Below are 23,586 nucleotides of genomic sequence, written 5' to 3'. Positions count from 1 at the left end.
TTCTCTAGACTAAATAAACCCAGTTTATCTAACCTTTCTTGGTAAGTGCGACTTCGATCCCTCGTATTAATTTTGTTGCCCGTCTCTGTTCCTGCTCTAAAACTGCAATATGCTTCCTGTAATGTGGTGCCCAGAACTGAATTCCATATTCCAGATGTGGCCTTACTAGAGACAGTTAAACAGGGGCAATATTATGCTAGCATCTCTAGTTTTTATTTCCCATTTAATGCATCCCAAAATTTTATTAGCTTTAGCTGCAGTGGCTTGGCATTGAGTACGATTATTTAACTTGTTGTCGATGAGTACTCCTAAGTCCTCCTCCAAGTTTGATGTCCCCAACTGTATCCCGTTTATTTTGTATGGTGCTAGACCATTGGCACGACCAAAATGCATGACTTTACATTTTTCAACATTGAATTTCATCTGCCATTTATGTGACCATATAGCCATCCTATCCAGATCCTGTTGCAATATGTCCCTATCGTCCTGAGAGTTGATGATTCTGCACAATTTTGTATCATCTGCAAAAATAGCAACATTGCTTTCTACTGCATCTACTAGATGATTAATACCGTAAATAAACATTTATAAACACATTATTTTTTAGTAGACCTAAAGCCTTTAAAAAATGTATATACTTAGCACTGTAGAGGGAAGCCTCTGTATGCTCCAGAGGCTTCCTCGAGCTTCCACAACCCCTCCGCTGCCAGCGGGACCCTCTTCTTCCACCCCCAATTTACCTGCACAGGGGGTAGTCTACATATCTCTATGCTTGCACAGTTGTATATGTCTAAACATTGTCATGTCTTCTCATATGTAAGGCTACGTTTGCACTTGTGTGATTTTTCAGCAAATTTTTGCATTTGTATGAAAACCAAAGAACATGAAAAGCAGAAGATTGTAAGATCCTTAGAGGGTCTTGCAGGGTATTGTCCTTATTTTAGCCAAACTGACTATTGTTTCAGTCAAAGATTGTATTCAGAATTCTCTCTCAATACAGATTCTAGGAGGCCATAATGTTGAATATAATAGGGAACATTATAGGGAACATTAAAAGGTCAGAATGCAGCATTATCTATTTGATGTGCAGACTGGCTGTCTAAGCCTGGGATGGCCAAGTCCAAACAATGACTTGTGTTCCTAAACACAGGCTTCTAGGTATTTAGAGTACAGGGCATAGGTTTCGCGCCTGCGCACTAGACGGATGTCAATCACAGAGTTCTATAAGCCAATAGCAAGTGTTTAATAGGGGTGACACCTGGAACCCACCCATATCACACCTTCGGGGGCGTGTGGTTAGTTAACACTTGAGGATCTGGAGGTTTTTCCATATATAAGGTTGATCCCTCAATGTCTGTGCTAGCACGCTAATATTAATCTCAGCTTTGCTCAATATCCGTATTGTTACATGCTGATGTTTGTTTTGCTTCGTGTGTTTTGGGCTAATGTAATGCCATTTTCAAGATAAGTTTTGTAACCAAGATTGCACCAAGTATCCCTGTTGGATACAATAAAAACTCTTAACTGCTCTGGCATTCCAATTCTGTGGAAATCTGCAAACGGCTGTATACTTTCCAAAGGTGATAAGGACAAGCGCTGATGCTGAAAGCTAGTCACACAAAGGGACTAAATATAAGATTCTTACAGTGGTGCCAATTTACCCGTGTTCACAGTGAACGAAGAGAACCGGTGACTAGCCTGTAAAAGCAGATGTTTCTTTTATCAAGAAGAGATAAGTGCGTAACCCAGCACTGCAGAGGGAAAGTTCAAACAGCGGCAGAAGTTGGAATGTGTGTGTCTCAGACTGTTCCGTACAAACAGTTCTTACTAAAATAGATAAGGCAGCGCTGCGCCTACACCAATAGCTGCAAACTCTGTATAAGGATCCCAAACCTTAATTAGAACACAGTGAATTGATAACAGAATGCGCTACTATGGATGAATAGATACTGAATAAATATTTATTGATAAAAAGGGAGATACAGAGAGCCCGATATGGTGTAGTATGTATTGGAAACAAGGAGAAATAGTGATAGTAAGTAATATACTCACAAACATGGGTTACCACTCAGGCAACCACTGTATACGCAGGTGGGGAGGTTAGACCTGTCCCCACTCAGGAATAAGATGTCGCTCTCTGAAGAAGGAAAAGAGGGTGTATCACCCTTCCACCAAGGGTGGAAATCTTGACAAGTAAATGTACAGAGGCGCCAAAAGGATAAAAATACTGTATGCTAAAAGGTTTAAAATATTCGGGTGGCGGTGGTGGGCCGACCACTCCCAAATAGACACGATGCTGTCGTTTGAATTAAAGGCAATTTATTTACATACTCCAAGAACAATTTTTTTACGATTGCAGTATTAACGTATAAAGTCTAATTGAAGAGACCAAGTTTAAACTGCAATGAAGAAACGCTGTAAAGCTGGGTAGCGGCAGCAAGGTGACAGTTTATATTGTAGAATTGTGTTTTTTTTCCCTTTCTCCTGTGTTATCTGCTTGTTCAGTACGAAGGTGTAGACAAAACATGGAGGCCTTGCATTTCTTAGGCACTAAGAGCTCCGTTGTGTTTTCGCTACGAAGGAATGAAAACATAGCGAGAGCGTGGGATCGGCTCTGTACACAACTGGTAGATGAATGGGAAGTTTTGGAAGGAGGAGAGAGTTGTACCACGCTCGGGGCTAGGTATGTTGAGAAAGTTAGACTACTGGCGAACGCAGTCCAGACTTTCGATACATATGTGAGAGAAGCTGTGGAGAGCTGCAGAAATGTTACTGACATACGGGTTGCATATGGCTGCGATCGATGCCTGGATTTCATAAGGCAGAATCGGCAGTTTAGAAATGCACTGGGCGCAGGAGGCATGGGAGATCACAAAGCAGAGGGGGTCTCCATTAAAGCAGAAGAGGAGGGATCACCCGGGGAAATACAGGAAGAGCAGTAGGAACCGCACATTGGTGTTGAGGGAGGAGAGGAAGATGAAGCACTAGGGGAAAGGATCCCGGAAGTGGGGAGGAAGAAAGGGTCCAGCTGCCGCACAGTTCCACCACTATCTTCTCAAGAGATGGCAGTGGGGGGGGGGGGGGGGGGGGAGTATGGGGGGCAGCAAGGAATGGGAGCAGAGGAGGAAGATGCGGGAACGCCTGGCCAAAGGAGGGTTAGAGTCCCAATCCCTGACATTAGTCCACAAAGTTTAACAGGTTACTTTGAGGGTAATGAGCTGCCTGCATATAGTTTCCCAACACCCTGGGTCCCCCCAGTGCCTGATAGGCCTCGGTCTGCACAAAGTTTACCAACACCTGGGCAGACATCATGGATCTCTACAGTTCCTAATAGGCCTCCAAGACCTAGAGCTCCTTCATTGCAGACTCCAGAGTTTCCAATGGTGCCTCCAGCACCCCGGGGGCACTCGTTGGCACCCCTGTATGCCCCCATAGGAGCAGAACGTTTGGGGAAGATGGGAAAAGAATAATTAAAAAAGACAATGCGATAGTTTGTCCCTTCGGGGGGCAGTTTCTTTGTAGCAACAATCAGATTACCAGAAACAAGCGCAAGACTGAACGATAAAATTGTTAGTTTTATTCTGAAACTATACACACAAATATACTTTACAACCAACAAGTAAATATACTCGTCAGTCAGAACAGATTGGGTTGATAGAAAAAGGGTAGAGATGAAAAGGAAATAGAATCCTATATAATAAAACACCTGTGTCTCTGCATCCTGTCCCTGTGCGTGTGTGTCCCTGCTTTCACACTTGACAGTTTGCTGTCTGAGAACCTCATTGCATTTTTGCAAATTTTGGCTTTGGCTTTTTCCTACTGCCAAGCAAGCAACATCTCCCTGTGTGCATATACTTCGGACAGTGGTGGGAGATGGGTGAGCAGCGACGCATCGGTATGCACGTTGCCGGGGTTTAGCGGCTGTGGCCTAGCGCCCGTTTTTTAATGGTCGGGCCTTTTTACTAGTGTCTTATAATACAGCTCAAAATACCGTTATTGATAGGCCATCAAAGGAAAAAATTGGTTTAAAATTTAATTCTTGTACTGCCCCCCAGTATAGGTTAGATTAGGTAGGTGCCCCCTAGTATAGGTTAGATAGGTAGCTGCCCCCCAGTATAAGTTAGATTAAGTAGCTGCCCCCCAGAGTATAGGTTAGATAGGTAGCTGCCCCCAGTATAGGTAAGATTAGGTAGATGCCCCCCAGTATAGGTTAGATAGGTAGCTGCCCCCCCAGTATAGGTTAGATTAGGTATCTGCCCCCCTGTATAGGTTAGATGGGTAGCTGCCCCCCAGTATAGGTTAGATTAGTTAGCTGCCCCCCAGTATAGGTTAGATAGGTAGCTGCCCCCCAGTACAGGTTAGATAGGTAGCTGCCCCCAGTATAGGTTAGATTAGGTAGCTGCCCCATAGTATAGGTTAGATTAGGTAGCTGCCCCCCAGTATAGGTTAGATTAGGTAGCTGCCCCCCAGTATAGGTTAGATTAGGTAGCTGCCCCCCAGTATAGGTAAGATTAGGTAGCTGCCCCCAGTATAGGTTAGGTAGGTGGTTAGGTAGGTAGCCCCCCCCCATAATGGAGGGGGGAGCCCCAGCCGCGGGGAGGCAGCCCGACCTCTCCCTCCCTTCCTCTCCCCAGGCCGCCCTCCGTGCTCCGACTCAGATGCAGAGCGATTGCATCAGGAAGCGCTGTAAATAGTAACTCACCTCCCTGGTTCCAATCGTTATCACTCACTTGCTGCCGGTCCGCTGCTCTGCATAGACGCTTATACACACGCTGCTTCCTACTAAACAGGAAGCAGCGTGTGTATACCCGGCTATGCAGAGAGGAGACCAGTGGCTAGTGAGTGATCCGTGATTGAAACCAGGGAGGTGAGTTACTATTTACAGCGCTTCCCTGCTGCAATCACTCTGGAGCACGGAGGGCGGCCCTGGGGAGAGGAAGGGAGGGAGAGGTTGGGCTGCCCTCCCCGTGGCTGCGGTTCCCCCCTCCATTACAGCGCCCCCTCCCAATAGCACTCAGGGCAGCCGCACGGCCCCTAGAAACGGGCCTGGAACAGTTAGTGACAAGGCTCTATAAAGCACTGCAAAAAATGCCATCGCTATATATATATATATATATATATATATATATATATATATATATATATATATATATATATATATATACAAATGAATACATGAAAAAGACAGATAAATTTGGGACTCATCAGCTTATTGGAAGATGAATGAACTACTCAGTATTTTGTTGAAGTAAATGATCATTATTTATTTGATGGGAGTGAGTTTGGAAGTCATGGAGGATTTTTGTCTTCCATTATGTTTCATCCTAAATTTACAACAGTGCAAATGGCTGCTTTTTACTCTACTGTTTTAATTTTACCGGTATCTTGCAATCTGTGATCCACAATCCAATTTATTTTGCAGTGAAATTTTGCTAAAAAAACCCCTCCTCTTTCTCAGAAGAAAAGCTCAGATTGTCCGATTATTCCATGAATTGATTCCAGTCATGGGCACAACTCATATATAATGATTGTTTAACAAATACATAAACTCTTCATGTTTTATTACATCCAGCAGAGCACTGACAATGCCACAATAAAATATCCAAATTACCACACGCAGAAGAACAGGCAGTCTTCGCAGGAACACACTTTGCCCAATGTTCCTAAATTGGCCCCTTTGAGATCATTTAAAGTTGTATTATTTCAGAATATGTCTGTCCTTTTGTCAGCTTGGCCTAACAAGCAATAATCCTTTCAACAACAGAAGTGTGATGGAACTTCCAATGTGAACATAAAAGGTCAGGCGATGGGCAGGAGACAGGCAGAGCCTGAGATGGAGCAATTAACATCATTGTGCTATTTACTCCATCTCTCCAGCTCCATGTTCAGTGCAGAGAAGGTTTTCCTGCCTCTTCCCTCCTCGCACAGCTCTACAGATTGCAGCCCTAATTAGTCCCGGTTGTTTTATCAAGTTCTACAAACCCTGGCAGCTCCACCTGAACAATCACCTGTGGCCCATGTAATAAACATCATACCGCAGACTGCCAGAGAGACAGCGATTTGATGTGAAACCCCCCCAGGACACACTGGATAGCGTAGAGGCCTTTGTGCTTCTGCCAGCGGCGAGTGCGTTTAATTGCTCGCACGTCACAGTTTCATCACAGAGATGTTAAAAGAGGGCGGCTTGTCACACTGGGAGTCTAGAGGCTCTCCACTCTATTAGCAGCCTCTGTTTGTTGACCCACCTTTCATCGATGGCAGTTCAGTACTGTGTTGAGAAAACATGCAGCAATCCATAATGAGATGAATAAGGAGCTTGCTGAATAAGATGTAGTGTTCATCTGCTGCTCTCCATCCCGCCCCCAAGGCCATAAGTACTTCACTACCATGATGACAAAGTGTATCATCTGCCTACAGCAATTCATGCACAGTAACTTATGAGGTTCACACAGGGAGGTAGAGGGACTGAATACAACAATTCATTTATGGACTATTGTTTTTTGGTCACATCACATGTGCACTGCAGCAACTTGTATGCAGCTATTTATAAGTGCACACAGTGAAGTATAGTGATTCTCTATACATCAATTTATAATATATTTATTGTTATTCATAGAATGAGTAAAGCAATTCAGGTGCCTAGAACGGAACAGGAATTGCATTCCTGTATAGGATATTTTCTGAAATTCATATAATACAGTCATATAAAAAGGTTTTAAGTAACTTTGGTCAGCTGGACAGTGTACTGGTACGGCTGTTGCCTTTGATGTGGGATTTAAGCCATTGACCAGGATTCGAATCCTGGCTAATGCCAGGATGTAATACTGTAAGGCTACATATGATCCTGGTCGCATGTGGAAATGGCTGCAGCTGCAGGAGAAAAGCAGAATATAAATTGTCTCAGGCAGCTTACACAATAATTTACTGTCAACAAAAAAAAAACATAACTAGTATCCTAGGAACATCTGGGTTTTGTGGATTTTTTTCCAAACAAAGTTTTTATTAAGCAGTATTTAGTTGTATGAAATTCAAAGAACTGTGAAAAACTTGCTGTGCAAAAACTTGGCTACCCTTGTAATTTTGCTGATTTGAGTGCATGTAACTGCTCAATACTGAGTACTTGGTACACCAAATTGTTGGGATTAATTAGGTTATGATTTAACTTCATAGACTGGGTGTACAATCATGAGAAAAGGTGGCCAATTGCAAGTTTTGTTTCTCTTTGACTCTCCTTTAAAGAGCAACAGCATGGGAAACTCAAGGTAACTCTCCAAAGATCTGAAAACAAAGGCTGTGCAGTATCATGGTTTAGGGGAAATCTACAAAAAGGTTTAGTCAGACATTTAAAATGTCAGCTGTAAGGGATGTAATAGGCAAATGGAAGGCCACAGACACAATTGCTGTTAAACTCTGGTCTGGCAAGCCAAGAACAATACAGGACTGGCATATGTGGAGGATTCTTGAAAACAACCTACAGATCACCTCCAAAGACCTGCAAATACATCTTGCTGCAGATGGGGTATCTGCATGTGTTTCTAAAATTTGCATCTTTCTTGGCAGGGTGATAGGAAAGAAGGACTATCTGCACTCACACCACACATAGTTGCAAGTTGTATGCAAAAGCTAATTTAAACAAGCCAAATTAAGTATGGAACAAAGTGCTTTGGACTGATCAGACAAAAACTGAGTTAATGTGTAATAACCTCACTTTGCATGGTGGAAGAAGGACAAGAAAACCACCTGCTACCTAGTGTCAAATTTGGTGGAGGTTCTATGATTCTGTGTAACTATGTGGCTAGTTCAGGGCCTCCGGCCCTTGCTGAAGTTGAGGGCCTGATAAATTCAACCCAATGTCAACAAATTCGGCGGGATAATGTTCAATCATCAGTCTCAAAGTTGAAATTACGCAGGGGTTGGATATTCCAACAAGACAATTACCCACACAAAGACAATTACCCAAAACACAGGTCAAAATCTATAAGGCACTCATGTAGTGGGATAACTACAAAGTTCAGGAATAGCTGTCACAGTTCAATAACTTGAATATCATTGAAAATCTATGGCTTGATTTTAAGAAGCCATCATATTTAACTGAACTGGAGTGATTTTTTATGGAAGAATGGTCAAAAATATCTCCATTCAGAATCCAGACTCTCATCAAAGGCTATGCAAGTTATCTAGAGCTTGTTATAGTTGCAAAAAGAGGCTCAGCTAAGTATTGATTATCTTTGTTGGGGTGCCCAAATGTATGCTCTGCACCTGTCTAACTTCGTTATAACGCATACTTCATAATATGTTTTGTTAATCCAATAAATTGAATTTCACTGCAAACAATGATGCTATAGGACATGACATATAATAAAAGGAAGTTGCTACATTAAAAGCTCAATCAATGATACACAAAAAATGTAATAGTGGTTCCCAGGGACGACAGCGGGAAGTGGTGACTGGCAGGGGTGGTTGATTAGCAGTGACGACAGAAGGAAGCGGTGACAAGCAGCGACGACAGTGTGACTAGCAATAACGACAGCAAGAAGGGTGACAAGCAGGGAGAGTGGGAAAGGTAGCCAGGAGCCAAGACAGCAAGGGGTTTCAGCTCTTACTGTCCCTGCTGGACTTCATGGAGATGGGTGGGAAATCAGCATGGTGCTTGCAGGCTCCTTTCCTTTTGCACTGCATGTGCAGAGAGGCAGAGCTTTTTCTTGTAGTTGGCTGGCCATCACCTCTTCCATGTCATGTGGGGGGCAGAGCTACAGCATACAGGGAATCACAACAGGTGGTCACCCATTGCACCCTCCCCCTGCATTGCTACGTGTCAACCAATCACGCAGCAGCAGCAGAGAGGGATAAATACTCAGCTCCTATGGCTTAAAGTGGCCATGCCACAGGAGCATAATTGCCAGATCGGGTCTAAGTGGCACTGCAACTGTCCAGGCAGGCCCCATACTCTCCTCGGGCCACATACTGCTTGTCCCCCATTCCCGGTATCCCTGTCCCCTCACTCCCTTATGCCCCCAAACGTCAAATCCCAATCTGATAACTTGATTGTAGTAGCAGGAACATAGCGATAGGTAGATTGCAGTAACAGGCAGGTAGCGATAGGCAAATTATAGTAGCAGGTCAAGTAGCGATAGTTAATTTCTAGCGGCCAAAAGGTAGTGATAGATTGTGGTGGCTGGCAGGTATTGATAGCAGCAGGTAGTGGTAATGTGTGTACACATACCATTGACTGATGTCGCCTGTCAGGGATCAAGACCCGATCCCTCGAGCGACATTGCTAGGCCAGGCTGAACCGACACAGTCAGCTGTGTAGCAAATTATACCACTATGCGGGGTTTGGATGGGTGATAAAGCAGCATGTACATGACGTCACGTGGAGGGCTATGGAGCAGCGGGTGAATCGCTTGAGGTGCAGCAGTCGGGGGCTGCTGTACACACACAATTATCGACTTAGGTGGTTAGTATTGACCACCTCAGGCGACTTTGATTATGAGTTTTTACGTACCTTTAGGCAGATTGAGGTGGCCAGCAGGTAGTGATAGGCAAACTGCAGAGATCAGCAGGAAGTGGTAGATAGATTGTAGTGGACAGCAGGTAGTGACAGGCAGATTGTAGTGGCCAGCACAGCACAGCAGTAGAGATGGGCCAAAGTATTCACAAGGTGAATACTTTGCAGTGAACCATTCGCACTCAACACAAAATCACATTTTTTCCCATAGACTTTAAAGAGACTCCGTAACAAAAATTGCATCCTGTTTTTTATCATCCTACAAGTTCCAAAAGCTATTCTAATGTGTTCTGGCTTACTGCAGCATGTTCTACTATCACCATCTCTGTAATAAATCAACTTCTCTCTCTCTCTTGTCAGACTTGTCAGCCTGTGTCTGGAAGGCTGCCAAGTTCTTCAGTGTTGTGGTTCTGTGATGCATCTCCCCCCTCCAGGCCCCTCTCTGCACACTGCCTGTGGGATTATTTAGATTAGGGCAGCTTCTCTCTTCTCTCTTATCTTTTACAAGCTGGATAAATCATCCTCTGAGCTGGCTGGGCTTTCACATACTGAGGAATTACATACAGGCAGAGCTGTCTGCACTCTGCAGGAAGAAACAGCCTGACACTTCAGTGGAAGATAGCTTCAGGGGGAAAGAAACACACAAATGATCTCTTGAGATTCAAAAGGAAGGGTGTATACAGCCTGCTTGTGTATTGATGTATTTTCTATGTGTGGACATACTGTACATCAACCTACTTCCTGTTTTGGTGGCCATTTTGTTTGTTTATAAACAAACTTTTTAAAACTGTTTTTAACCACCTTTAATGTGGCGAGGAGCGGCGAAATTGTGACAGAGGGTAATAGGAGATGTCCCCTAACGCACTGGTATGTTTACTTTTGTGTGATTTTAACAATACAGATTCTCTTTAATGGCGGGCGACTTTAGCGGTTAATAGCAAAGCCCCATTAAGTGCTAGAAACACCAAATTTTCAGGGTTTGTAGAGGGGGTCAGAGGCTACAAGAGGAAAACAATTTTCAAAAAAACCTTATAGTTTTTGAGAAAATAGATTTTAAAGTTTTGTAGGAAAAAAGTATACATGTAAATGCGGTTAATGACAGATAATGTAGCAAACCTAACAATAGTGTACATTTACATATATCAAAAGAAAGAGCAATGAATTTCATGACAGGGTTTCCAGGGGGTGTGTACACAGTACATGCGGACCCCCTGGAAACCCCTCCGGAGTCGCAACACTTTGGCCAGGGATCGCTATGCAGTCACAATATGGCTGTATAAAGATCCCTGGCAACTTTACCTATTTTTTAAAACTTTTGCTTTTCTTTAATGTTCAGAGTGTGGGAAATAAAAAAAAAAATGAAGTGCGGTCCCCCCTCCTGAGCCTCTTTAACCCCTTGTCCCCTATACAGGTTGGGATAGCCCAAATGAGGAGCCCCGGCCAAGCCTACCCCTCCCCCTGGAGCCCTTGTCGAATCCATGGACAAGGGGCTCTTCCCCCCCCCCCCGGTGCCCCAGGATGAGGTGGGGCGACGACTCCCTGGGGGGAGTCATGGTGGCATCTGGGAGTCCCCTTTAAAGGACAACTGAAGTGAGAGGGATATGGAGGCTGCCATGTTTATTTCCATTTTAGCAATACCAGTTGCCTGGCTGGCCTGCTGATCCTCTGCCTCTCAATACTTTTAGCCATAGCCCCTGAACAAGCATGCAGCAGATCAGGTGCTTGTGACATTATTGTCAGATCTAACAGAATTGTTGCATGCTTGTTTCTGGTGTTATTCAGACTGTTCTGCAGCCAAACAGACCAGCAGGGCTGCCAAGCAACTAGTATTGTTTAAAAGGAAATAAACATGGCAGCCTCCATAGTCTTCTCACTTCAGTTGTCCTTTAAGAAGGGGACCACCAGATGCCCTCCCTCCCTCCCTCCCAGGAGAAATGAGTATAGGGGTACAAAGTACTCCTTACCCATTTCCACAAAGAGTTAAATGAAATAAAAACACGACCACGAAAAAAAACTTTATTTTCTTAGTTAACCATAAATACTTTCTTGTACCTTTAAGAAAATGTTCCCACACCAATATCCTCGGAAATGTCCCATGCCAATATCCTCTCATCTTGCGAGCTTGATTGTAGCAAAAGATCAAAGACGTGCACCGGACGCTACACACTGCCGCTCCCCGCTTCACAGAATAGCTCTAGCTATACTTTTTATAGCTAGAGCACAAAAGTGTCTTAGAATTTTTGCTCCAAGTCTCCCCATTGGTCTATTAACAGATAACAGATTTCATTTAACCCTTTGTGGAAATGGGTAAGGAGTACTTTGTTGGAAGCCATTCACACACTGCAAGCATGGAAAAGCATTAAGTTCAGAGATTCCTTCTTTTAAAACAGCCCCTAGGATGGCATATAAAAGGGCTAGGTCTATTAGAGCCCATCTTGTCAAGGCAGATATTGGTCCATCTAATGCAGGTCAACAGAGTAGATTGACACCTTTGCGCTGTGGAACTTTTCCATGCTTGCCGTGTGGGAATTGCAAAGTTATTTTAAAGGGTAAAGAATTTAATCATCCTATGAGAGGAGTCCCTATTAAATTGCAACATTTTGCCATGTGCAATTCTAAGTATGTTATATACAGTATTAAGTGCCGTGTGGCAAGTTTTACATTGGGGAAACTACCCTTCCTGTTAAAGAACGGATTAATGAACATCGCTCAAATATTAATTTAGCTTTCAAGTGCAATGGGACCCCATCTACATTAACGTCACCGGTTGCTCAAGATTTTTGGGAAGCCAAACACTCTATTAGTCAATTGAAGTTCTTGGTTCTAGAAGTTGTTCACAAACCACGCAGAGGCGGCAACTGCCAAGCTGTTTTTCTACAAAGGGAGGCTTTCTGGATTAAGTTTTTACATACATTGGTACTCCATGGTATGAATTTAGATTACAGTCCTTGATTATTTAAGTGTTATTCTTGTATTGACATTATTGTTATTTGTGTCTATTTTATAGGTTGATGGCTCCCTCTGCTGCTGATGCTTCGGGCTTATATGCTTTCTCTAATACACTTGTTTTAGTAGCAAGTATTTTATCAACTGGGTCTCCATCTTTAGATCTTTTCTCAATTGATAGATCTATTGGCCCTTGTATATTGTTATAGGACGTAGTAGCATTACAGCTTTAAGTGTTCTACAATTTGCTAGAATATAGTCTCCTTAATTCCTGCTAGTCTTACGGTGGGTACACACATCAGATAAAAGTCTTTGGAAAATGTAAGATCACAGACCAATTTTACCCCCTTCCGTGTAGTATGAGAGCCATACCTACACAGTCTATTCTATTGAGCTGAACTCCCCATCAGATAAAAACCTTTGCAAGATGCTGCACACATGCAAAAGATCAGTATCTGCAAAAGATCTGTTCCTGCAAAAGATCCATTCCTGCAAATTGCATTCATAGTCTATGATATCTGCAGATCTCATACACACCTTATTTAACAGACATTCATCTGCAGATAAGACAATCATATGCAGATCTGAAGATCCATCCTGGTGGATCTGATCTTCAGATGAATGTCTGTTACATAGTTACATAGTTTTTTGGGTTGAAAAAAGACTTACGTCCATCGAGTTCAACCAGAGAAAAAAGTACAACACCAGCCTGCTCCCTCACATATCCCTGTTGATCAAGAGGAAGGCAAAAAACCCTTGCAATGCATATTCCAATTATCCCCAAAAGGGAAAAACATCCTTCCAGATAGCAAACATCACTGGGCCTAGTAATTGTAGCCATGGATGTATTTTAATGCAAGGAAAGCATCTAAGCCCCCTTTAAATGCAGGTATAGAATTTGCCATAACTACTTCCTGTGGCAATGCATTCCACATCTTAATCACTCTTACTGTAAAGAACCCTTTCCTAAATAAATAGCTAAAACGTTTTCCCTCCATGTGCAGATCACGTCCTCTAGTCCTTTGAGAAGGCCTAGTGACAAAAAGCTCATCCGCCAAGCTTTTATATTGCTATCTGATGTATTTATACATGTTAATAAGATCCCTTCTAAGGTGTCTTTTCTCTAGACTAAATAAACCCAGTTTATCTAACCTTTCTTGGTAAGTGAGACCTTCCATCCCTCATATCAGTTTTGTTGCTCGTCTCTGCACCTGCTCTAAAACTGCAATATCTTTCCTGTAATGTGGTGTCTAGAACTGCATTCCATATTTCATTCCATTGAATACGATTATTTAACTTGTTGTCGATGAGTACTCCTAAGTCCGTCTCCAAGTTTGATGTCCCCAACTGTATTCTATTTATTTTGTATGGTGCTAGACCATTGGCACGACCAAAATGCATGACTTTACATTTTTCAACATTGAATTTCAACTGCCATTTATGTGCCCATATAGCCATCCTATCCAGATCCTGTTGCAATATGTCACTATCTTCCTGAAAGTTGATGATTCAACTTGTTAAACATGAGATCTGCAGATATCAGCGACTATGAATGCAATTTTTAGGAACTGATCTTTTGCAAATACTGATGGCATGTGTACAGCATCTTTGTATACAGCATCTTGCAAAGATTTGTATCTGATGGTGAGTTCAGCTCAACAGAATAGACTGTGCAGAGTATGCTCTCATACTACATGGAAGGGGGTAGAATTGGTCTGTGATCTTTCATTTTCCAAATTTTTTATCTGATGTGTGTACCCACCTTTACAAGGTTCCCTTATTTTGAATTCCTGGATATCACTTATTGCCATTAAGAGTCGCTGTAGAACAATTTGAGGCAGCTAGTCTTTTTCCTTTTTTATGCATTGCACAGTACACATGTTTTCTATATGTAGCGCAACTATTTACTCGTATGTTTTCTATATTTAGCGTAACACTACATGTATGTTTTCTACATTTAGCGTAACTATTTACGCGTACCATTATGCTCTTTTAGCTTATCTATGGACGTGTTGTGTTACGCCGTGTGCATGTCTGTTATGTGCGTTATGTGTATTTCAAGTAGCGTCTTGTTTGCATTCCACCATGCCCCTCAGGCATAATTGTGGACACTTCCTGGTATATGACGCGCTTCCAGTTGCGTTCCATTATGCGTGTCGGGTGTAAGTTTGGACGCGTTCAGCGTTATGACGTGCTTCTGCCCAGGATGCAACTCTGCCACTTAATTGTTGTCAACTGTCTCTCATTAGTTTCTATGCTGCTCCTTTGGCTTGCTGTCTATGGATTGGCTATTCAGTTCTTTTGACCAACCCTGTGGGTGGAGAATTTAAACCCCCGTCATGCTATGTTTAGCTAACACTTTCCTTCTGATCCTGCCATGTGCAGTTCCTGTGTTTGAAAATTGGATTACATAGATTTTCTTAGTAATTGTGTATCTGCTTTGAATCATTTAGTGTCTTGGTTTGGTCTATAGTCATCTCTGCATTGATTGGCCTTAAACATCATTTTGGCTTTATATACATAGCCTTGCAAGCATTTTATATTAGGTTACACAGTGGTTTATATGATACCAACAGTTATCCTTTAGAGGGATTTACATCTTTGCTGCATCCTTGTATGTTTTATAGTAGATTTTTGACTTACCCACTGCCTTGATAGTTAGCTTTTAATTGTCCCCTGGCTTTGTTGATTTAGTATTTTTATTTACATTGTCCTATGTGGTTCAGCTTGGCTTCATGCTGTCCAGATGCTAGATGCACCAAAAAAAAAGGGTTTTTTGCCGCTCCGGCACTCAATTTTCTTAAGTCTAAGCACCTTAACTTGAGCTGAGGAAGCGGTTTGAACCTCGAAACGTGTTGTCTAAAGTGCTTTTGTTAATGAAACAACCTAATTCTGTACCAAGTGAAGTCTTCTTATTTCAGGGAACATCGAATATACTACGAGGGTGCCTCCTTTCCTTCTCGAAATACGACAGTGTTCAGACAGCACATACCCTCAACCCAGAAGATTGTTGACTATTTAACACAGAACACCTCATCTTCCTCTGCTTCCGCATGGAACCGTGACATATGTTCCTCCTCCTGCTCTGATTCTGGCACCCCACAACTACTACCACTCAGCCGGCAGCCGCCACCACCACCACCACTACTACTAGCACCACAGCCACTCCACATCAGATGTCGCAGGAGTTATTCACACATGTTTGTGGTGACTTTACTGATCCACAACCATTATTGTTACAAGATGAAGGCGCTAAGGATGTTACACCAACACGACCACATATGTCTGAGTTAGGCGTCACTACACACCATACGACATAAGGGGTGAGGATGATGATGAACTACCTGTGGTTGGAGCAGTTTTGGAAGTGTCCGATACAAGCAAAGCTATGGATGATGATGATGTGTGCATGGATGCCATGTGGGAGCCCGGAAGACAAGATGAACAGGGTTGAAAGGGGGAGACAGAGAGGAGGAGGAGACGAGTTGATGTAAGCAGCAGGGGGAGCTCGTCGCAAACAGCTCATGGCAGTGTCCGACGACATGTATTGCCACCTAGGGTCAGCAAGCCAACACGCTCTTCAACGCCAGCTGCTGCCGCCACCACCAAAATGCTGTCATACCAGAGCTCACCAATGTGGCATTTTTTTGTGTCTTTGCCTCAGATTACAGTGATGCCATCTGTACTATCTGCCACCAGTCGTGGAAAAAGCAACACCCACGTAGGGACAAGTGCCTTACGAAGGCACTTAATGTCCCATCAAAAGCAACAATGGGAGGAGCACATGAGGAAAAGCAGCACACAAAGGCAAAGCCACCCTCCTCCTCCTCTTCCTCCTCCAAGTGCAGCATCTTCAGCCGCTTTATCCTCTGCTGCTCTTGCACTTTCACAGCCACCCTCTTCCACTCCGCCTCTCACCTTGAGCAGTTCCTGCTCGTCTGCCCACAGCAGCCAGGTGTTCGTTAAGGAAATATTTGAGCGGAAGAAGCCAATGTCTGCAAGTCACCGCCTTGCCCGGCGTCTGACAGCTGGCTTGTCGGAACTGTTAGCCGCCAGCTGTTACCATACAAGCTGGTGGACTCCAAAAAATTGTTTTGATTGGGACACTGCAGTGGAAGATACCAGGCCGCAATTATTTTATCCAAAAAGGCGATACCCAAACTGTACACTACTTACACTACCTGATTGATGTATACACATGCAAGATTTGGATACACACGCAAGGTTTTGAAGCACTTTATGCCTCCAATTTAGCAATGCAATGTGATTTCTGCCCTTTAGGGATTGTAACCCTACTCTGCGTCATATACGTAATTCTCCGAGGGACTTTTGGCATGTATCCCACTCCGCCATGCCCTCCTCCAGGTGTTAGACCCCTTGAAACAACTTTTTCATCACTTTTGTGGCCAGAAATAGTCCCTGTACGTTTTAAAATTCGCCTACCCATTGAAGTCTATGGTGGTTCACACGGTTCACACAAACTCGAACTTTTGCGGAAGTTCGCAGTTCGCGAACCCAAAATCTGAAGTTCAAGCCATCTCTATATCCCTTCTGGCGGTTGATTTTTTTCTGCCAAATAGGCAGAAATCCGTTTTTTATTTTTTTTTTTGTTTCATGTAAAGCTACCAGAGTGGTAGATACATGAAACACCACTAGAGGGTGCATGTGTCCCTCTAGTGCGATCGTCGCCGGCATCAATAGCAAACAGGGGAACGCGTATATAATGCGTTCCCCTGTTTGGCTTCTCCTGTCGCCATGGCGATGATCGGAATGACGTCATGGACGTCAGCCGACGTCCTGACATCAGACACCTCCGATCCAGCCCATAGCGCTGCCTGGAACTCATTGGCCTCTGGCGGGGGGCCTCTTCCGCCGCTGCGTGCGGGCGATCGCCGGCGGCGGCGATCAAGCTGTGCGCAAAGTGCTAGCTGTGCGCACAGCACTTTAAATGGGCCGAATCGCCCCGCCGGGGGCTGAGATAACCTCCTCAGCTCAGCTCGAGCTCAGCTCGGGCTTACCGCCAGGAAGGATATAGGACGTACCTCGGTTAAGAGGGCAAGAAACAGGGGGAAAATATATACAGTGTATACTGAACCTGATGCATCCATGTTCCAGGAGCGTCTTGTTGATGTTCTCCCCAATCATTGTCCTCCTGTATCTCCATGTGTCCTCCTGTGTCCCCTTCATTCTACCATGTGTCCCCTTCTGTCCCTGTGTCTTCATTTGCTACCCCTGTGTGTCCCATTATGTACCCGTGTCCTTCTTTGCGCCTCTTGTGTGTCCCACTGTGTCCTCCTTTGCCCTTTCTGTCCCCATGTCCTCCTCCGAACCCCCTGTGTGTCTCCTTTTGTTCCCATTGTTGTCCTCCAGTACCCCTGTGCGTCCCCTCCTGTTCCCCTGTGTCGTCCTTTGGACCAGAAGCGTGACAATAGACCCTGCAAAAGATGCAGCTGCAGGGGGGTCCAGAAGCCACAGGGGTGCTGTTAGGGGAGAAATTTATTTTCCCTGTCCTGAGAGACTGACAACTAAGGGAACAGAGAGAAAAAACTTTCTGCTCTTTGCACAATTGTTCTAATGACTGCATCTGCACAGCCACTGATAATGAATCATACAAAGTTTTTAACGTTTTGCAGACAAAGATTTGTAGACAGTCCCTATCCAGTGTGCAGCAGGCTCTTGTGTACATCTCCCAGCCCCAAGCCTCTATACCCCTCTCCAAGCGCTGTGTACTGTAGTAATGCTGGAGAAGTCTGCAGAGCCAGTTTTGTTCCTTTAGAGATGGGCAGAGTGAGTGTAATAAGCTTGGCATATAAGAGACAGGGACTTTTTCTCCGCATTTTGTGAAGAAGAAAGCGTTACCTGCCCTGGGCTGGGCGAATTAGTGCCTGCCTGGCTCTGGCTGCCCTTACTTGACGTGTGCTGGTGGTTGGAGTGATTTTTTCAGCAACACATCAATGTTACAGATGAAAGATGAAAAGTGTGAAAAGCGGGCACAAAGTTCAGAGATGAATGAAAGAACACAAGAGACTGGGTGAACAGAGATGGATGAGTTAAGTGTTGGGGGAAGGGCGAGTGGAGAGGCCCTGCATAGGGATGAGGGGAGGCCCTGCACAGGAATGAGGGGAGGAGAGTAAGTGTACATGTTCAGGACTAGGAAGTGTCACCAAAAGGCACGCCTGGCTGAGACTACAAACACAGATTCACACAGATCAGGTAGGATTTCTAGTTGTGAGGAAGATAAATCAGGCAAATAAAGTTAGATCGGATAGATTAATTTACCTAAAGTGCTCTTCAGAATAAAAAATCAGAACAGTGGCAAGAACAGAGGTGGGTTCAGGGTTTCTTCATGTGAGACAGAAGTAGTGACACTTATCCATGTCTGTTCTGCTTTGTGCTGTGGACAACTTTATACAATACAATAACATTTGTAAAGCGTTTTTCTCCCATAGGACTCAAAGCGCAAAACTTTCACAGAAGTCTCTCGTTACAGCTACCTTGTCTGCATGTAACTGCAGATGAGGCATGTACAGTATTGACAACAAACATGTCATTATGGGACAGGACTTCTACCTTTCTGAGTCATGTTAATTGATTTTCTCATGTTTGTAATCTGAATCCATAACAATGTATATGTTTTGTGCAGTACATTGATGCATCTTAAATGAAGTATAATAATTCTTACAACTGATAATTATAAAATTGGGTGGGTGGGTGTTTTTCTTTCTCTTTTGCAGACTTTGGAATTAGCACAGGTCACATATCAGCCAGCACAGATATGATGGTATTGTGCAATATGTAACTGTCTGTCATTGGTTCCAGTGTGATATGAGGAATGAGGGAGGGAACCCTCTATACATATCATATACAATGTCAATAAACTGCTATTGTGTAATATTAAAAAGTCTGTGACTGGCACTGGTGTGTACCGAGAATTAGCCTCCAAACAGCATTGTAACAAAGCGACAAACTATTTTTCCGTGTGTGGGTATTTATTTATTACCGGGAAGCACGGTTGTGTAGTGGTTAGCTCTCTCGCTTTGCAGTGCTGGGTCCCTGGTTCGAATTCCAACCAGGTCAACATCTGCAAGGAGTTTGTATGTTGTATGTCGTGTCTACACAGGTTTCCTCTGGACACTCTGGTTTCCTCCCACATCCAGTGCTGGGCCGAAATTACGCATGAGCGTAATTACGCTTCGTAATTCAATGTAAATTTACGCGTAAGCGTTACGTGTAACTTACGGTCTTACGCGTAATTATTTACGCGTAAGACCGTAAGTGGTATCGTAATTACACTGTCTACCGTAATTGCTAGGCATGCGTAATTTTACGAACACTTACGCGTAATTTTACGCGTAATTACTAACGTAAAATCTCCCATTTTCTAAGAGTAGCCAATCAGTCAACATTCTAAGCAACCAATAGTATCTTCTCCCGCCCTTCAGTATAAGCGTACATTTTGACGCATACGAATGATATGTACGCAATAACTGTCACATTGACGGCTATTGCGTACATATCGTCCGCATGCGTCAAAAAATACGCATTAATGGGTATTACGGCACTACGCGTAACATCGTAGTGTAAGCGCCTTCATTACGGTATCCTTACGCGTAGTTGCGTAAGTTTACGCGTAATTACATTGATGTACTGTAGATAATTTCCTATGCCGTAACCGTAATTGCGTAATGCGTAATAGCGTAAAATTACGCGTAATGATCCGTAAGCGTAGATTTTTCCATTACGACCAGCACTGCCCACATCCCAAAATCATACAGATAAGTTAATTGTCTTCCCCCTAAATTGTCCCTAGACTATGATACATGCACTACACAATACATACATAGACATATGACTATGCTAGAGACTAAAATGTGAGCCCCTCTGAGGGACAGTTAGTGACAAGACAATATACTCTGTACAGCGCTGCATAATATCTCGGCGCTATATAAATAAATACAATTATAGAAGTGTTGAAATGATCAGCTTTGCCTTACTTTTTATGAACTGCTGGCAATGCAGTATATTCACTAAACTGCGGAAAGCAGAATAACTTGCGTAACGAGTTACACACAATTAATATCACATAAAGCATTGCATGTAATGTATTGCATTTTTCTTTACTCATCAAGCGGTAAGACTTATCACATCTTATACTGCTTATCAGAGCTTAGTGATTACACCTCAATATTTAACCTAATTTCCAAAGAAAAATATGGTTCTTATAGGGGCACTATGGCAAAAAATTGTAAAATGTAAAATATGTGCAAACATAAACAAATAAGAAGTGCATTTTTTCCAGAGTAAAATGAGCCATAAATTATTTTTCTCTCATGTTGCTGTCACTAAGGGCCCGTTCACACTGCACGCGTTTCCAGCCGCGTTTTGGAAACGCGTGCAGGTGGCCAAAACGCACGACATCAGACATTGCATAGAGTGCAATGTCTAATGTTCACACTGCATGCGTTCCGGACCTGTGCGGTCCGGGAACGCATGCTGCACGCAGATTTTGCAAAAAACGCGTGGCTGTCCCATTTACTTTTCAGTGATGGGATCAGCCACGCAACGCACAGAAACGCGGATGGCCATGCGTTCGTACGCGTTGCGGTCCGCACGCGTTCCGCACGCATGGCCATCCGCATTTCTGATCTGAACGGGCCCTTACAGTAGGTAGTAGAAATCTGATAGAAGTGACAGGTTTTGGACTAGTCTAATTCTTCATAGGGAATTCTCAGCATGGCTTTTTTATAGAGATGTTCCCTAAAAAGGATTTAAACCAGGGGTCTCAAACTCAATCTACCTGGGGGGCCGCAGGAGGCAAAGTCAGGATGAGGCTGGGCCGCGCATCGCCGCCTCTGCCCACCCCTCTCACTCTTCCTTCACAGAGAGGGGCGGGCGGAGGCGGCGATGCGCCGCGACTGATGTCAGGAGGGGCAGAGCTGAAGCTGAAAGCTCTGCCCCTTCCAGGAAATGCCGGTGGATTGCCCCCCGGGCGATTTGGGGGCTCTGCAGCCCTTGTTTAGTGGCGGGAATGCGGCGGATTACTTGGGAGCACTGAAGCGAACTATAAGTAAGCTTTTGCCGGCGAGGGCCACAAAATATTGTATCGAGGGCCGCGAGTTTGTGACCCCTGATTTAAACAATGATGCTGGCCAACTTTCCTGCTCGCTACACAGTTTTTGGCAGTTGGACAGAGCAACTGCCATCCACTGAGTGCTTTTGAAAATAAATGAATCCCTGAGAATCCCCGATGAAGAGATGGACTAGTCTAAAACCTGTCGCTTCTGTCAGATTTCTACTACCTACTGTATGTGACAGCAACATAGAAGAAAAGTCATTTATGGCTCATTTTACTCTGGAAAAAATGTACTTCTTATTTGTATATCTTTGCACATATTTTAAATGTCACAATTTTTCGCCATAGTGCCCCTTTAAGAGCAGTGGTGGGTACATTTTTTGCATTTGGGCCACATTCCTCTTGAATGCTGCCCTCTCCTTCTCGCTCCCTCCCTCTGGACTTGGGTGGCCAAGTAGTGATAGGATGTAATTCACCCAATCGCTTGTTCCAGCGGCAATCTCTATGATGATGTGAGATGCGCTGGTAATAATGACTGCAAGTCACATGACACCACATTTCCATGGAGATCAGGGGCAAACGCAGGATTTTTAAGGGGGGGTTCCTGAAAGGTCCAGAAGCACGTATGTCCCGAGTGCTTCCGAATACAGGTGGCTCCATACTGCCCATGCACAAACGTGCGCTGGCGTATTACGGAGCTGCCTATCTTTGGAAGTACTCAAGGACACGAGTGTTTCTGAGGGCTTCTGGTAGCAGCAAATGTGAACGGGGGACAGCGCTGGAACAACTCCCCAAGAGAGGAACAGGAGATAGACTTAGTTTGGACAATTCAGTGGAATATGCTACATAGTTTCACATAGCGCAAGCGATACCCATATGATGCAGGGATATATGCATCTGCGGAAGATGTCGGTGCTACATAAATACTAAATAATATTATTTTGCCTCACCAGGATTGCACTTTTATTTAGCTTTCCTGTAAGACAAGAACACACAGTCAGCCAGCCAGCACTAGGGGAAGAGGGAAACAAAGGTGAATGAGGGAGGGCTGGTGCACACCAAGAGTGCTTCTGAGCGTTTTTCAAATCAACAGTGATTTGAAAAGCGCTTGGCTAATGTTACCCTATGTGGGTGTTCCCACAGCAGCGTTGTGATTTTTTCAAAATCGCAGGTATACTGCATGTAGCATGTTTTTGAGCAATTCATTCAAAAATCGCTCTAAAAAATCACTTCACAAAATCACACTCACAAATTGCTAGCGATTGCTATTGTCATTTTGGTGTGCACTAGCCCAGAGAGAGGAGTGGAGAAATTGAGAATAGCCCCGGAGATGGAGCAGAGAACTTATCTGTATTGAAGTCCCACATCACACAGGCTACTTGCCTGTAATCGGACTCCTGTCCCTGTCAGTCTCTCACACAAGTCAGAAAGAAGCCCTCCTGGAGTCTAGGGACTGTCAAAAACTTTTCAGCTTGTTATCCACAGTTCCACACCTTATCCACACATGCAGTCATTATAACAATGGGGAGAGACCAGACAGATGTTTGCACACGGACCCTGAGTCCAGGCAAGCTCTGCATCATGCTGTGCATATTTACCAGCTTGCCTGCACTCTAATTTCATCATGTCTGACACTTCTGTGCTGTGGAGAGTCCAGGACTCCATAATCAACATTCTCTCACTGTAGGCTGCATCTTCTTGTGAGGGTTGTGAGGGAAGCTCGGCTGCCTCTCTCATTCTATTAGCTGGAGGGAAGCACCAGAAGTAAGAAGGGAGGGAGAATGAGGCTGTTTATATTATGCGGGCTTCCCTGGCTGAATACACAGCTCAGTGCAGGGGGGAGGTTCCAGACACCCGGAACAGCCCCCTGAGTTCGCCAGTGGAGATTGTCACTGGAATGAGCAATTCGGTAATGTTACTTCTTGTACGTTCTCTGCATGTGTATGAACAACAGGAGGGAGAAGGAGAGAAAAGGCAAATGCAGTTCTCTATCTGTGGGCCACCCTTATAGTGCCTGTGGGCCGTAGTTTGCCCAGGTCTGCTTTAGACCATAATTTTA

At 44.0% G+C, this 23,586-nt stretch overlaps 2 protein-coding genes across 5 annotated transcripts in view; one reads left to right on the top strand and one right to left on the bottom strand.

Annotated features, from left to right (window-relative positions):
* The window catches only part of SLC15A5 (solute carrier family 15 member 5), a 152,473-nt gene extending 129,097 nt beyond the window's left edge, over positions 1 to 23,376 (bottom strand). For 3 of the 4 annotated variants that reach the window (XM_068277381.1, XM_068277382.1, XM_068277380.1), the window contains exon 1: positions 23,126 to 23,376. In XM_068277381.1, coding sequence (XP_068133482.1) covers positions 23,126 to 23,264 — 139 coding nt within the window. In that variant the 5' untranslated portion in view covers positions 23,265 to 23,376. Of the gene's footprint in view, positions 1 to 8,603; positions 8,662 to 23,125 lie in introns of those variants that run through there. The other variant, XM_068277383.1, reaches the window with a different exon arrangement.
* Positions 18,581 to 23,586, top strand: part of MGST1 (microsomal glutathione S-transferase 1) — an 82,701-nt gene continuing 77,695 nt past the window's right edge. The window contains exon 1 of the mRNA XM_068277387.1: positions 18,581 to 18,667. Within this exon, the coding sequence (XP_068133488.1) occupies positions 18,595 to 18,667 (73 nt within the window). The 5' untranslated portion in view covers positions 18,581 to 18,594. The remainder of the gene's footprint in view (positions 18,668 to 23,586) is intronic.

This window comes from Hyperolius riggenbachi, chromosome 3 (genome assembly GCF_040937935.1).
Source record: "Hyperolius riggenbachi isolate aHypRig1 chromosome 3, aHypRig1.pri, whole genome shotgun sequence".
NCBI lineage: Eukaryota > Metazoa > Chordata > Amphibia > Anura > Hyperoliidae > Hyperolius > Hyperolius riggenbachi.
Note: the sequence above shows the minus strand (reverse complement) of the source record. Positions and strands in the feature narration are given on the sequence as shown.